We start from the raw sequence: 15,148 nt of genomic DNA on the forward strand, positions 1-15,148 counted from the left end.
GATATTAATGATATTGTTCTATAATTTCCACACTCGGTTGGATCACCTTTCTTGGGAACAGGCATAAGTATGAATCTCTTCCAGTCAGTTGGCCAGGAAGCTGTCTTCCATATTTCTTGGCATAGATGAGTGAGCACCTTCAGTGCGGCATCGGTTTGTTGAAACATCTCAGTTGATATTCCATCAATTCCTGGAGCCTTGTTTTTTGCCAATGCCTTCAGAGCAGCTTGGACTTCTTCCTTCAGTACCATTGGTTCATGATCATATGCCACCTCTTGAAATGGTTGAACATCGACTAATTCTTTTTGGTATAATGACTCTGTGTATTCCTTCCATCTTCTTCTGATGCTTCCTGTGTCATTTAATATTTTCCCCATAGAATCCTTCACTATTGCAACTCAAGGCTTGAATTGTTTCTTCAGCTCTTTCAGCTTGAGAAACGCCGAGCGTGTTCTCCCCTTTTGGTTTTCCATCTCCAGCTCTTTGCACATGTCATTATAATACTTTACTTTGTCTTCTCGAGAGGCCCTTTGAAATCTTCTGTTCAGTTCTTTTACTTCATCAATTCTTCCTCTTGCTTTAGCTGCTCGATGCTCAAGAGCAAGTTTCAGAGTCTCCTCTGACATCCATCTTGGTCTTTTCTTTCTTTTCTGTCTTTTCAATGACCTCTTGCTTTCTTCATGGATGATGTCCTTGATGTCATTCCACAACTCATCCAATCTTTGGTCACCAGTGTTCAATGCGTCAAATCTATTCTTCGGATGGTCTCTAAATTCAGGCGGGATATACTCAAGGTCATATTTTGGCTCTCGTGGACTTGCTCTGATTTTCTTCAGTTTCAGCTTGAACTTGCATATGAGCAATTGATGGTCTGTTCCACAGTCGGCCCCTGGCCTTGTTCTGACTGATGATATTGAGCTTTTCCATCGTCTCTTTCCACAGATGTAGTCAATTTGATTTCTGTGTGTTCCATCTAGCGAGGTCCATGTGTATAGTCACCATTTATGTTCGTGAAAGAAGGTATTTGCAATGAAGAAGTTGTTGGTTTTGCAAAATTCTATCATTCGATCTCCAGGATTGTTTCTATCACCAAAGACATATTTTCCAACTACTGATCCTTCTTTGTTTCCAACTTTCGCATTAAAATCACCAGTAATTATCAACTCATCTTGATTGCATGTTTGATCAATTTCAGACTGCAGCAGCTAATAAAAATCTATTTCTTCATCTTTGGCCCCAGTGGTTGGTGCATATATTTGAATAATAGTCGTATTAACTGGTCTTCCTTGTAGCCGTATGGATATTATCCTATCACTGACAGCACTGTACTTCAGGCTAGATCTTGAAATGTTCTTTTTGACGATGAATGCAACACCGTTCCTCTTCAAGTTGTCATTCCCAGCATGGTAGCCTATATGATTGTCCGATTCAAAATGGCCAATACCAGTCCATTTCAGTTCACTAATGCTTAGGATATCGATGTTTATGCGTTCCATTTCATTTTTGACAATTTCTAATTTTCCTAGATTCATACTTGGTACATTCCAGGTTCCGATTATTAATGGATGTTTGCAGCTGTTTCTTCTCATTTTGAGTCGTTTTGCCAAAAGGGCAACATTTGCCCAAAAGCAAAGATGAGAAGGCAGGAAGGGGTAGAAAATCCGGAACAAATATAACAGGGAACCCAGGGTGGAAATGAGGAGAGTGCTGACACATTGTGGGAGATGAAACCAAGAGGATGAAACACTTTATAAAGTATTGAATGGGGATCTAATTTGCTCTGTAAACTTTTACCTAATGCACAATTTAAAAAAATTTACAGCCTTGGGAACCCTAAGGGGCAGTTCTACTCTGTCCTATAGGGTTGCTATGGGTCGTAATTGACTTGATGGCAGTAGGTTTGGTTTTTGGTTTTATTGATTCATAGTTAATCCTCATTATTTGTGGATTCTGTATTTGCAAATTCACCTACTTGCTAAAATTAATCTTGTGGCACTTTGCAGTCATTTGTGGGCATGCACAATGTGGCAAAAAATTTGAGTCGCCCACACACACATTCCCAGCTGACATCAAATGAAAACACTCTGCCTTCTTGTTTCAGTTCTAATGTCGTAAACAACGTCCTTTACACCGTCTTTTTAGTGCCATGTTTTCCACATTTTTGTGCTTTTTTTTTTGTGATTTTGATGTTTAAAATGGCCGCCAAGCATAGTGTTAAACTGTTGTCTGATGTTCTTAAGCTCAAGAAGGCTGTGATGTGCCTTACTGAGAAAATACATGTGTTAGAGTAACTTTATCAAAGCGCGAGTATAGTGCCATTGGTCATGTGTTCAGTGTTAATGAATCAACAATATATATTAAATAAGGTGTCTGTAAACAGAAACACACATAAAACAAGGTATGTATTTATCAACTGACAAAAAATATGACCAGAAACTCAAAGGAACCTGACATCGTATTTCCCCTAGGAGCACTGGCTCCATGTTCACCAACTCAGTGTTTGGGGCAACTTTATAAAACATAACTACCACGAATAACAAAATCAGCTCTACCACATTTTCTTTATCAATTCATCAGTTGATGGACTTTTGGGTTGCTTCCACTTTTTGGCTATTATTAATAATGCTGCTATGAACTGTAGTGTACAAGTTTTGGGTAGACATGTGTTTTCAATTCTCTTAGAATATAGTATCTTTATGCTTAACTTTTTTTTGTTGTTATTGAGAATATACTCAGCAAAACATACACCAATTCAACCTTTTCTACATGTACAATAGAGTGACATTGATTACATTTTTCAAGTTCTGCAGCCATTCTCACTCTCCTTTTCTGAGTTGTTCCTCCCACCTTAACACAAGTTCACTGCCCCTTAAGGTTCCTATCTAATCTTCAAGTTGCTGTTGCCATTTGATCCTATATAGATAGTTCTTAAAAAAGCTTAATATTCAAGGCAGACATTTTTTACTGATTAAGCTAAATTATTGTTTGGTTTTAAGAAGACTCCAGGGGATATTTTTGGGTTAAGTTATAAAGATTATCTCAGGGCCACAGTTTCAGGGGTTCATCCAGATGCCATGGCTTCAGCAAGTCTGGAATCCATGAGAATTTTAATTCTGCTCTACATTTTCCCCCTTTTGATCAGGATTCTTCTATGGAATCTTCGATCAAAATGTTCAGGTAATGGCAGCTGGGAACCATCCATTTCTCCTGGTTTCATGGCAAGGAGGCAGTCGTTCATGAAGACAATTTGCCACACATTCCATATTCTCCTATTCCTGACTGCCCATCTTCCTTTGTTGCTTCAGGTGAATAGAGGCCAATTGTTGTGCCTTGGATGGCTGATTGCAAGCTTTTAAGACCCCAGGTACTATGTAATAAACTAGGAGGTAGAACAGAAGCACTAAACACATTATTAGGCCAATTAACTGGGATGTCCCATGAAACCATGATCCTAAACTTCCAAACCAAGGAACCAAATCCCATGAGGTATTCGGTCGTACATAAGCAGCCTCAGCTGCTACTCTTTTGTTGTTGTTGTAAATATATCACACAACTTTTGGCAATTCAACTTTTTACAGGTGTACAACTTATTGACAGCAATTACAATAATCAGCTGTCGTACCTCTACCCTTAATCAATGCAATTTTCCCATCACCATTAGCCCCTCTTCCCACCTCTCTCCCACTCCTGGTAACGGCTAATAAACTTTGGTCTCTATATGCTTTTCTTGTCTTTTTATATCAGTGAAGTCATACAATATTTGCCCTTTTGTGATTGACTTATTTCACTCAGTATAATATTTTCAAGCTCCAGCCATATTGTAGCATGTATCAAGACTTTGTTTCTTCTACTGGCTGAGCAGTATTCCATTGTATGTATGCACCACATTTTGTCTATCCATTCATCTGTTGATGGGCACTTAGGTTGTTTCCATGTTTTGGCTATTGTGAATAGTGCTGCAATGAACATTGGTGTACAAGTCTGTTTGTGTCTCTGCTTTCAAGTCTTTTGGGTATATACCTAGCAGTGGAATTACTGGGTTATATGGTAGTATGTTTAACTTTTTGAGGAACTGCCAGGCTGTTTTCCAAAGTGGCTGCACCATTTGGCAGTGTATGAGGGTTCTGATTTCTCCACATCCTCACCAATACTTGTTATTATCTGACTTTTATTATAGCCATCCTAGCGGGTATGAAGTGGTATATCATTGTGGCTTTGATTTGCATTTCCTTAATGACAAGCATTAAAGTGTTAAAAGGCAAAGATATCACTTTGAGGACCAAGGTGCCCCTGACCTAAGCCACAGTATTTTCAGTTGCTTCATATGCATGCAAAAAGCTGGACAATGAATAGTGAAGACCAAAGAAGAATTGATGCCTCTGAATTATGGTGTTGGCAAAGAATATTGAATGTACCATGGACTGAGAGAACGAACAAATCTATCTAGGAAGAAGTACAGCCAGAATGCTTCTTAGAAGTAAGGATGGCGAGACTGTCTCACGTACTTCGGACATGTTATCAGGTGGGACCAGTTCCTGGAGAAGGACATCATGCTTGGTAAAGTAGAGTGTCATCGAAAAAGAGGAAGACCCTCAACAAGACAGACTGACACAGTGGCTGTAACAATGGGCTCAAACATAGCAACGACTGTGAGGATGGTCCAGGACCTGGCAGTGTTTCATTCTGTCGTACATACAGTCAGTATTAGTTGGAACAGACTCGATGACACCTAACAATGACAACAATGACAAGTTATGTTAAACCTCTTTTCATGTGCTTCTGGCCATTTCTTTATCTTCTCTGGAGAAATGTCTATTCAAATCCTTTGCCCAATGTTTAATTGTGTTGTCTTTTTACTGTTGACTTGCAAGACTTCTTTTTATATTTTGGATACTAGACCCTTACTAGATATATGACTTGCACATATTTTCTCCTGTGGGTTGTCTTTTTCATTGCCTTGATTGTGTCCTTTCAACCACAAAAAAAATTAATTTTGATAGAGTCCAATTTATCTATTTTTTAATTTGGTTGCTTATGCTTAAGGTGGCATATATAAGAAACCATTGCCTAATGCAAGGTCACAAAGATTTATGCCTATGTTTTCTTCTAAGGGTTTTACAGCTTTAGCTCTTACATTTGGGTCTCTGATCTGTTTTGAGTTAATGTTTGTGTATGGTGTGACATAGGGGTCCAAAATCATTCTTTCGCATGTGGATATCCCCTTGTCCCAGCACTATATGCTGAAGAGGCTATTCTTTCTCCATTGAATTGTCTTGGCATTCTTGCTGAATCAACTGACTATAGACGTGTGGGTTGATTCTTGAACTCTCAATTATATTCCTTTGATCTATATGTCTACACTTATGTCAGTACTATATCGTCTTAATTACTATAGCTTTGTAGTAAGTTTTGAAATCAGGAAGTGTGCATTCTCCAGCTCTATTAATATAATTTTTCAAGATCATTTTGGCTATACTGGAACCCTCACATATCCATAGGAATTTTAGGATCAGCTTGTCAATTTCTGCAAAAAAAAGCTAGAATTTTGATAGGGCTAATGTAGAATCCGTAAATCAGTTGTGGAATATTGCCTGTTAACAATATTCAGTCTTCCAATTTATGAAAACATCAGCTCTTCAAATGGCTCATTTCTCTTTCAGGTCTCAGTTTAAATGTCAACCCAGAGAAGCCATCTCAGAACATCCTATCTAAAGTTCACTCCTCTTTCCCATGACAGCACGTTATTTATTTCCTTCACATTTATTACGTTCTAAATATTTTGTCTCCCTCAATAGAGTTTATGCTCCAAGTTAAGTCTTTTATTGTAAAGATTCTCCAGGGGCTAGCACCGTGCCTAGTACCAATTGTTGTTCTTCATTTCTAGCGGCACCAGTCTGCACAGCAATATGACTTTATCCAGCAGCACTCTGCAACCTAGGTGTCAGGTATGAGGTTGGATTGATTCCAGGCTTAAGGATTTACAGGTGAGGGGCTGCTGAAAGGTTAAGGTTGAGGGAGCTGAAGCTACTTGTGTCATGCAGACAGGCTGAAGGGGTGAACCATGAACCACTGGGTCTAGGTGGATAGAAGATTGAGACTGTGGTGTGTATATGTGTGAGAGAGAGGGAAAGCAGTGCAATGGGTTTCTCTTTATATATGGCCTTTCTGGCCCTGGGTTTGTAGCTCTGCCAGGATGATTTGCTAAACCACAATCTTGCAAAGGGATTGGACAGTTTACTATGCAAATATGATGTGTAAAATCCTTGTGCGGATAGGTTGATTACTATTCAAATTAGGTTACAGTAGCCTACTGAAGTTATTGGCCAATTTGTGGTCTTGGCGGGAGAAGCAGGCTTATAAAAGGACAAATCCCACAGAGGTTGAGGGGGACCTTACTACCATCAAGAGAAACCTGGAGTGGAGTGCATCCTTTGGACCTGGGGTTCCTGCACTGAGAACCTCCTAGAGCCAGGAGACAGAGAGAGCTGTAACACTCCTCCTGAAGTTAGAGCACTTCTGACACTTCTAGACTGCAGAGAGTGAAAGAAATATCACTCCTATCCTCTTCCAAGCTTCAGGCTCATCTTTCCAACTATTTGCAGTACAAAGAATAGCCACTTATATGTCACGCAGGTGTCTCTAACTCATCCTAAGACTGAACTTCCAAGAAACCTGCCTGTCTTGTGATAATTATTAATTGGTGTCACCTCAACATTCAAGCAGTTTCCCAGGGTAAAGACCTCATGGTCACTCTTCTCTCATCTCCATAATCCAACCTATCTCAAAATTTCACCACCTAACTAGTGCTCATTGAATCCATCTTCTCCTTTTTATTCTCAATTCAATTGCGTTCTTCTTCTCCTGTGTCAAGCGGCTGGACATAGAGAAATAAATGACATACATATGTAAGATCTCATGGTCTACTGAGAAAAGCAAATGAATACAATTTGGTAAGTAGAACAGTAATTTGTTCAACTCTTTGAGTACGATTCCAATATTTATTGATTGCCTACTAAATGCCAGTCACTTTTCTAGGTGTTGGAGATAGAGTGGTGAACAAGACAAAGTCTGTATCTTTACACTTATTATATTTTAGTGCGGAGGACAGATAATAAATGAGCAGGCAAAAAACACTAAGGTAGTATTAAGTGAGTAGAGAAAGAGGAGGGAGTGTTGCTACTTTAAAAAGCAGGCTCAGACCAAGAGACAGAAAGGGCCACATAAGCGAGAGACTCCATCAGCCTGAGACTGAAAGAACTAGATGCTGCCCAGCTACCACCAATGATTGAACTGACAGGGAACATAGCAGAGAATTCCTGATGGAGCAGGAGAAAAGTGGGATGCAGATCTCAAATTCTAGTAAAAATACCAGACGTAATGGTCTGACTGAGACTGGAAGGACCCCAGAGATCACGATCCCCGGGCTCTCTGTTAGCTCAAAACTAAAACCATTCCCAAAGCCAACTCTTCAGACAAAGGTTTGACTGAACTATAAGATATTAGATGGTACTGGTGAGGTGTGTGCTTCTTAGTTCAAGTAGATACATGAGACTATGCGGGCAGGTCCTGTCTGGAGAGAGATTTGAAGGCAGATGGGGACAGGAGCTGGTTGAATGGACATGGGGAATATAGGGTGGAGAAAAAGAGTATGCTGTCGCATTGTGGGGAGAGCAACTAGGGTTACATAACAATGTGCGTATAAATTTTTGAATGAGAAACTGACTTGAACTGTAAACTTTCACTTAAAGCACAATAAAACAAACAAACAAAAAAGCAGGCTCAGAGAAGGTCTACTAGTGTGTATTGGGACGACATTTAAGCAGAGACCTGAATGAAGTGAGGGAGAGAGCTATGCAAAGATCTAGAAGAGCATTCCTGTCAGACTATGAAGGCCTGAGGCAGGAACAGCAAGGTCAGTGTGCCTGGAGTTGAGTGACTGGGACGGGTAGGAGATAAGGCCAAAGAAATTAGCAGAGGCCAGGTAATCCTGGGTCTTCTAGGCATAGTAAGGAATTTGGGCTTTATCATGAGTGTGCTGGGAATCTGGGGGAAAGTTGAAGACACAGAAGAAAAAAACAAAACTTTTGCTGTCAAGTCAATTCCCACTCGTAGTGACCCTATAGGACAGAGTAGAACTGCCCCACAGAGTTTCCAAGGAGCACCTGGTAGATACGAACTACTAACCTTTCATTAACAGCCCTGGCTCTTAACCACTACACCACCAGGGTTTCCATACTGGAGAAAGAAGGGATAAAGTGTTGAGAAAATCACTTCCAAGGGATGGGGTAGGATCTGGAGCCAAATGTAGGAGGGTTTACCATCCCTGGAGTTCAGTTTACAAACTACCCTTATGCTCTGTATTCCTCTCCAGCCACCACCAGCCTAATTCTCTCCTCCCCTTAAAATCACACTTCTCAAAAGAATTGTCTACGTATATGTATCCCTTGCTCTCTCTTTTTTTTTTTTCCACTTCTCACTCTTTTTAACTCCTTCTAATCAAGTTTTTGCCCATCCTTCTGCATAGAAACTGCTTTTTTCCAATGTCACCAAAGACTTCGGTATTACTAAATAGTAATAAAATACAATAGTTACACTTTAGTCCCATTTTAACTAGACACACAACAGAACTACTCTCTTTCTTGGCTGTCATGACACCGCCCAGTGCTGATTTTCCTCATGCTACTCTAACTGCTCCTTTTGTCTCCTTTACCAGCTTATTTTTTCTCTACCTGGCCTTGAAATATTGACCTTCCTCAAGTCTTGGACCCAGGCCCTCCTGTATTTCTTTAAGCCAGGGCTTGGCAAACTACTGCCCACGGACTGAGCCCATAAGGTTTTTACATTTTTATATTTTGTCCGTGTATGTTTTTACATTTTTAAATGGTTAAAAATCAAAAGCATACCTCATGACATGTGAAAATTATATGAAATTCAAATCCCATATCCATAAATAAAGTTTTTTTGGAACACTGTCAGTTCCATTTGTTTACTATTGTCTATCGGAGCCTTGGGTCAGTTCCATTTGTTTACTATTGTCTATTGGAGCCCTGGTGGCATAGTAGGTAAGAGTTCATCTGCTAACCAAAAGGTTGGCATTTCGAATCTACCAGCCACTTCTTGGAAACCCTAGGTGGCAATTCTACTCTGTCCTATAATCAACTTAACAGCAGCGGTTTGGTTTTTTGGTTTTGGTGGTTGCTTTCAAACTACAATGCCAGAATTGATTAGTTGCAACAGAGATCCATAGTCCACAAAGCCTAAAGTATTTACCTAGTGGCCCTTTACAGAAGTTTGCTGACCCCTGCTTTATGCTATCTCCCTAAGTACTATTCATTCGCATGTCTTTTATATACATGTATATATATATATATATGTGTGTATATGCGTGTATATATACACACATATGTGCACATATACATACACACGTTCACCACTCTATCTCTAACACCTAGAAAAATGACTGGCATTTAGTAGGCAATCAATAAATATTGGAATCGTACTCAAAGAGTTGAACAAATTACTGTTCTACTTACCAAATTGTATTCATTTGGTTTTCTCAGTAAACCATGAGATCTTACATATGTATGTCATATATTTCTCTGTCTCCAGCCACTTGACACAGGGGAAGAAGAACGCAATTGAATTGGGAATAAAAAGGAGAAGATGGATTCAATGAGCACTAGTTAGGTGGTGAAATTTTGAGATAGGTTGGATTATGGAGATGTAGTATATGTATACATACACACATATATATATTCACAAAGTAGTATCTTGAGTTCGGATCTCTTCTATAAGACCAGACATGAATATCCAGCTGCCTATCCACTTTGATGACTCATCAAGATCTCAAAATGAACATGGCCAGAACACCTCCTGCCTTGGTCTATCCCATCTCAGTGTTGTCATTGTGTGCCATTGAGTTGATTTTGACTCATGACTCATAGCAACCCTATAGGACAGAGCAGAACTGCCCAATAGGATTTTCTAGGCTTATAACTAGGTCTTTTCTCCTGCAGAGGCACTGATCGGTTCGAACCTCTGAACTTTTTGTTAGCAGAGGAAGTCTTAACCATTGCGCCACCAGGGCTCCTTCCCATCTCAGTAAATAGCACCAATATTCATCCACTTATGAAGTGAAAAATTTAGTAATCCTTGACATTTCCCCCTCCTGCAACCCTCATGTCCAATCTATTTTAACCAGACCATTCAAAACAAAACCTAATTCCCAAATGGTACAGGTACTGTGGAAAACAGTTTGGTGGTTCCTCAAAAGGTTGAACATAGAATTACCGTATGATGCAGCAATCCCAGCCCTAGATCTATACCTTGAAGAAGCAAAGACTGAAACCCAAATAGAAATTTCTACACCAGTGTTCATTGCAGCACTTTTCATAATAGCCAAAAGGTGGAAACAACCTAAATGTCCATCAACAGATGAATGGATAAACAAAATGTGGTATATACATACAATGGAATATCCTGGAGCCATAAATAGAAATGTAGTTCTGATGCATGCCACAACATGGACGAACCTTGAACACATTAAAAAAAAAAAAAAATTATGCTGAGTGAAATAAGCCAGCTACAAAAGGGCAAATACCTTACAATCTCACTTACATGAAATAAGTAAATACTGCACATAGAAACCAAAGATTATTAACGGTTACCAGAAGTAGGAGTAGGAGGGAGGGGAGAAGAGGTTTTTTTTGGGCGGGGGGGGGCATTGAGTTTATGTTAATGGTGGTGTAATATTTTGGAAAAGGATACTGATAATGGTGGCACAGTATGAAAAATGTAATCAGTGTAACTGAATTGTGAATGTTGAAGTTGTGTTGGCGAATGTTTTGGTGTGCATATTTTAGCCACGACATTAAAAAAAAAAAATCCATCACTCGTTTCCACCTCTATTGCCTTCCACCCTTTCCCAACGCACACATCTCTCATCTTGGACTACTGCTATAGACTCTTACACTAGTCTCTCTAAAAACGTAAACAAAACCATGGTACTCTACTCCGTTGTGCCCTGAAGCCCTCAACTTCTACCGAAAGCTTGCACATTTGTCGACCCCGCAGGATCCGCCCACCCAGCCTTTCCCAAAAGGGTTTCAGAGATTTGAGAGCTAAGCGGGCTGAGGGTTCATCGGGCACAAGGACCCTCCCCGCCTTTGGTGCATTTTCGTCGCAGTCGCTAAAGCGTCAGTAAAGTCGTAGTCCTGGCCATTTTAACGGCGCCCGGAATGTACGTAAAGGGGGCGGGACTACGTTTTACAAACCGGACCGTGAAGCTTTGCGTTTTCTCTTTCCAGCCAGCGCCGAGCGATGGGTGAGTCTCGCTGTGTGTTGCGGCCATGATAGGGGGGTGAGTTCAATCGGGCGCCATCCTCATTAGCAGCCAAGTTAGGAGTGCTGGCGCCCCGGTGCCCGGCAACGAACAGCCATGAGAAGGGGCGGTCCGCAGGTTTTGGCCGGCGAGGTCCGCGCCGGGGGCTGCAAGGTCGCTGGATTGCCAGCTGCACCAACATGGCTGCCGCGGGAAGGGAGATCCGGGCTGGGCCGCACGTGCATGATGACACCTCGGTAATGCTGCAAATCCCCGAGTGCGCGGTGGGGAAGCCAACCTTGGAGAGCTGAGCCCGCGGTCCGTCCGGCGAGTGGGTTCTGGAGCTGGTGAGGCCCCGGGTCCCAGCACCTCAAGCTTCTGCCCTTGACCTCATACATAGGCATCTCTCGGGACAACTGGCACAAGCGCCGCAAGACCGGGGGCAAGAGGAAGCCGTACCACAAGAAGCGGAAGTATGAGCTGGGACGCCCGGCTGCCAACACTAAGGTGCGTGCATGGGCCTCACCATCCAAGAGGCCGCTTTCCCCTGCTGTCTAGTGTGGTGGGGTCTCCTCAACGTGTAGTTGTTGTGGATCCTTTCTAGGAGTCAGTAGTGTCTCTTAATGGTTGGTATTGGGCAGTTGCCACACCTTTATGTGTTGAACAAACAGTAAAAAGCTTGTATGGTCTCTGCTGTCTCCCACCCCTGGCGAGTGTCTAATAATAGATGTAGGTGCTGTATATTACTAGAAGGGTCCTGGGAAGGAGTGGGCTGCTCTCATGGTAGTTGTGTGGAAACGTAATGTTCACTGTTTAGCGTTAGATTTTTTCTCTTGGAGGTAACTAGAGTGATGAAAAAGTATCCTTAGGCGTGGTTGTGACTGTTTTGGTCACTTGTGTGCCACTTGCCGATGCTAGGACTTGTCATAGTTACACTGACTGTGTTGCCTCCATCCAGCCCAGGTTCCTCCTCTCTCCTGTTTCTCTCCTTGATAACCTAGCTCCTGTGTCTTGTGGTTCCCAGATCGGTCCCCGCCGCATACACACAGTTCGTGTAAGAGGAGGCAACAAGAAGTACCGGGCCCTAAGGCTGGATGTGGGGAACTTTTCCTGGGGCTCTGAGTGTGAGTACGACTCTTCAGGAGTGCCTAGAAATAGCACCTAAACCTTTCTAAGCCTCAGTAAATGTTTTTAGTGGGAAGTCCCTGGCCCAGACCAATGCACTTGAGTATACTGCTTGCTGAAAGACTTTGAGATGGTTGGAGAGGTCTCACTACCCTGACCAGTTTCTAAGCTCTTAACTTCTGCAGCCTCAATGACTGGCTAAATCTAGAGTTGTGTGGTTGCCAGCCACCCCTGGTGAGAGATGAGTGTGTGAAAGACAAAGATGTTTATGGCTGGGTAAATGCTCAGAGTTCTTTTGCTGCTTTTTCTCAACAGAGGACCTCCTTAGGTCCTGTAGGGCAGAAGAGTCTGGAGTTGGGGGTGAGGCCATCTGGCCTCTGGTTTTCATGGTTTCATCCAGGATTTCTCCTGTGAGCAGGTTGTACTCGAAAAACAAGGATCATCGATGTTGTGTACAATGCATCCAATAATGAGCTGGTCCGCACCAAGACCCTGGTGAAGAACTGCATCGTGCTCATTGACAGCACACCGTACCGGCAGTGGTACGAGTCCCACTATGCACTGCCCCTGGGCCGCAAGAAGGGGGCCAAACTGGTGAGTGTTTGGGAAGTCAGCTTCCCTTTAGAAGGGGCAGTGGGGAGGGCAGCCAGGCTCCAGCCTTCTTGTGATGAAACTCTGTCCAGTTCTGCTACTGAAGGGAGAGAGATGAAAGTCTTTAGTACTGAGGAAGGCTGAGGTTGGGGTGCTCAGGGTTTGAGAAGGCTGGCTGTGGTGACCTTACTTGAGTTAGGGTTTGGGGCCCCAGCTAACCACACTTCTGTATCCCTCCTATTCAGACTCCTGAGGAGGAAGAGATTTTAAACAAAAAGCGATCAAAGAAAATTCAGAAAAAATACGATGAAAGGAAAAAGAATGCAAAAATCAGCAGTCTCCTGGAGGAGCAGTTCCAGCAGGGCAAGCTTCTTGGTGAGATGGCTGTTGCATGGGGGAGGGGTGCACAAAGGTATGGTGTGATTGCCAGCCATGTGGTCTAGGGTTCACCAGGAGAGTTGAATGCCTAAGGTAGCCACACCATTTACTGTTCTGAGACTTCTGAAATCGAAAGGGGCGCTGTTAATGATACCAAGATAACCAGCACGAATCAGCGTGTTTGGTCACCCCATTAGTGAGAAGCTAAAATGGAAAATGTTCGTTAAGAGTCCATAGGCTTGTCCTTGGAGCATGTCCTCTGCCTCTGGGTTTCATGGTTTCGAGAAGTGTATGCCTAGGCTGAGGGGGCCGTCTCAGTGATGAAAACTTTGTCCAGTTCTGCTACTGACTTTACTTGATGATAAAGTATTATCTGAGGAGACAGTGGGCTTCATGCTTGCCCTCAAGGTACCTGAGCCAACGTGGAGTTCGAAGGGGATAGGTTTGGGTGAGGCCACGTTATCATTTTGCTAAGGACCACGTCCTCTCTTACAGCGTGTATCGCTTCGAGGCCAGGCCAGTGTGGCCGAGCAGATGGCTATGTGCTAGAGGGCAAGGAGCTGGAGTTCTATCTGAGGAAAATCAAGGCCCGGAAAGGCAAATAAATCCTCTCCCCTCCCATGTTAGCACATGTATTAAAGGTGTTTATTCTATATCTTGCGTTCACGTTGTCTGAATATCTGACTTCTCTATTTGGTTCCCTGTGCTGAACAAAATAGATGTAGCGATGGCTGGAACTAGATTCCCACACTTCTACTATCCTGTCGCAATTTCAGCCCTACTAGAGTGCTTCCTTGGCCCCAACCCCCTCGCCCTGAAGGCTAGGCTTGTTTTGTGGACTCTGCCTTTCTGAAATTGGGAGAACATTTCTCATCCTAAAGGCCTGTTTCAGTGGGAATAAAGGAATGCAGGCCCAGCAGAGGCTTATGAGGGAGGTGTCCCAGCACTGGGGCCCTTCCCAGTATTGGACCATGGAGAATCAGGTCATACTGCTTCCATGAAAATGGTTCTGAGGATTCAGTTAAACCTGGGATTACAGATGGGTTTTAGATGGTCTGAAACCTTGAAATTGTATTCTTTTAAAGTTAATTGGAGATTTACATATCCTTTCATTTTACCTTTGAATTCTAATCCTTTTTCCCTCACCACTTAAAAGTATTCCAGATTACCAGTTCTTTTTCCATGTATCCTATCAGCATTTAAATGTTGCTTATGCATCTACTTCGATGACATCGTAACAAACCCATTGTCTACCAGCCCATTCCACAGGACAGTAGAACTGCCCTGGAGGGTTTCCAAGGAGTGGCTGGTGAATTTGAACTGCTCACCTTTTGGTTAGTAGCCAAGCACTTAACCACTGTGCTACCAGGGCTTCTGATGTTGTAACAGTTGATCTTTGTCTGGATCTCCCCCCACCAACATTCCTGTTTTCTCTCAACTGTAGCAAATAATTACTTCATCCAGTTGCTTAAATCAGAATCTTGGGTGAGCCCTCACTCCCTCATTCTTGCACTTTACAACTTAAATATGTCACCAGCTGTCGGCCCAGCCTTCAGAATACATCCCAACTCCCATCACTTGTCAACACTACCTCTAACATCTGGTCACTTTTTTGCCTAGATTGTTAAAATAGCATTAAAAATTAGATTACGACACAACAGCTTTGCATCTGATAAAAATTCTTAACGAAGTTCTATGAAACAAAACATGACCTGGCCTTCCTGAGCACAGGCT

At 42.4% G+C, this 15,148-nt stretch overlaps 1 protein-coding gene and 4 non-coding genes across 5 annotated transcripts; all 5 read left to right on the forward strand.

The window, feature by feature from the left end:
• Positions 1-11,234: 11,234 nt before the first annotated feature.
• Positions 11,235-14,067, forward strand: RPS8 (ribosomal protein S8). Its single transcript, XM_049879102.1, has 6 exons — positions 11,235-11,323; positions 11,721-11,827; positions 12,345-12,444; positions 12,864-13,039; positions 13,282-13,411; positions 13,910-14,067. Exons 1-6 carry the CDS (start codon positions 11,320-11,322, stop codon positions 14,017-14,019), a joined length of 627 nt encoding a protein of 208 aa, XP_049735059.1. The 5' UTR covers positions 11,235-11,319; the 3' UTR covers positions 14,020-14,067.
• On the forward strand, positions 11,559-11,638 carry LOC126074146 (small nucleolar RNA SNORD55/SNORD39). Its single transcript, XR_007516948.1, has one exon. It is a non-coding gene; the product is annotated as a small nucleolar RNA SNORD55/SNORD39 (small nucleolar RNA).
• Positions 12,162-12,265, forward strand: LOC126074154 (small nucleolar RNA SNORD46). The gene has a single exon (XR_007516956.1). It is a non-coding gene; the product is annotated as a small nucleolar RNA SNORD46 (small nucleolar RNA).
• On the forward strand, positions 13,106-13,174 carry LOC126074153 (small nucleolar RNA SNORD38). The gene has a single exon (XR_007516955.1). It is a non-coding gene; the product is annotated as a small nucleolar RNA SNORD38 (small nucleolar RNA).
• LOC126074152 (small nucleolar RNA SNORD38) lies at positions 13,727-13,796 on the forward strand. Its single transcript, XR_007516954.1, has one exon. It is a non-coding gene; the product is annotated as a small nucleolar RNA SNORD38 (small nucleolar RNA).
• Positions 14,068-15,148: the final 1,081 nt, after the last annotated feature.

Source organism: Elephas maximus, chromosome 3, assembly GCF_024166365.1.
Source record: "Elephas maximus indicus isolate mEleMax1 chromosome 3, mEleMax1 primary haplotype, whole genome shotgun sequence".
NCBI classification, from domain to species: domain Eukaryota; kingdom Metazoa; phylum Chordata; class Mammalia; order Proboscidea; family Elephantidae; genus Elephas; species Elephas maximus.

What these genes read in the sequence shown, in the direction of transcription:
- RPS8 (XM_049879102.1), top strand. An exon ending in CTTTTCCTGGGGCTCTGAGT is followed by an intron (nt 12,445 to 12,863) that starts GTGAGTACGACT and finishes TCCTGTGAGCAG; the next exon opens with GTTGTACTCGAAAAACAAGG. An exon ending in CCAGCAGGGCAAGCTTCTTG is followed by an intron (nt 13,412 to 13,909) that starts GTGAGATGGCTG and finishes CCTCTCTTACAG; the next exon opens with CGTGTATCGCTTCGAGGCCA.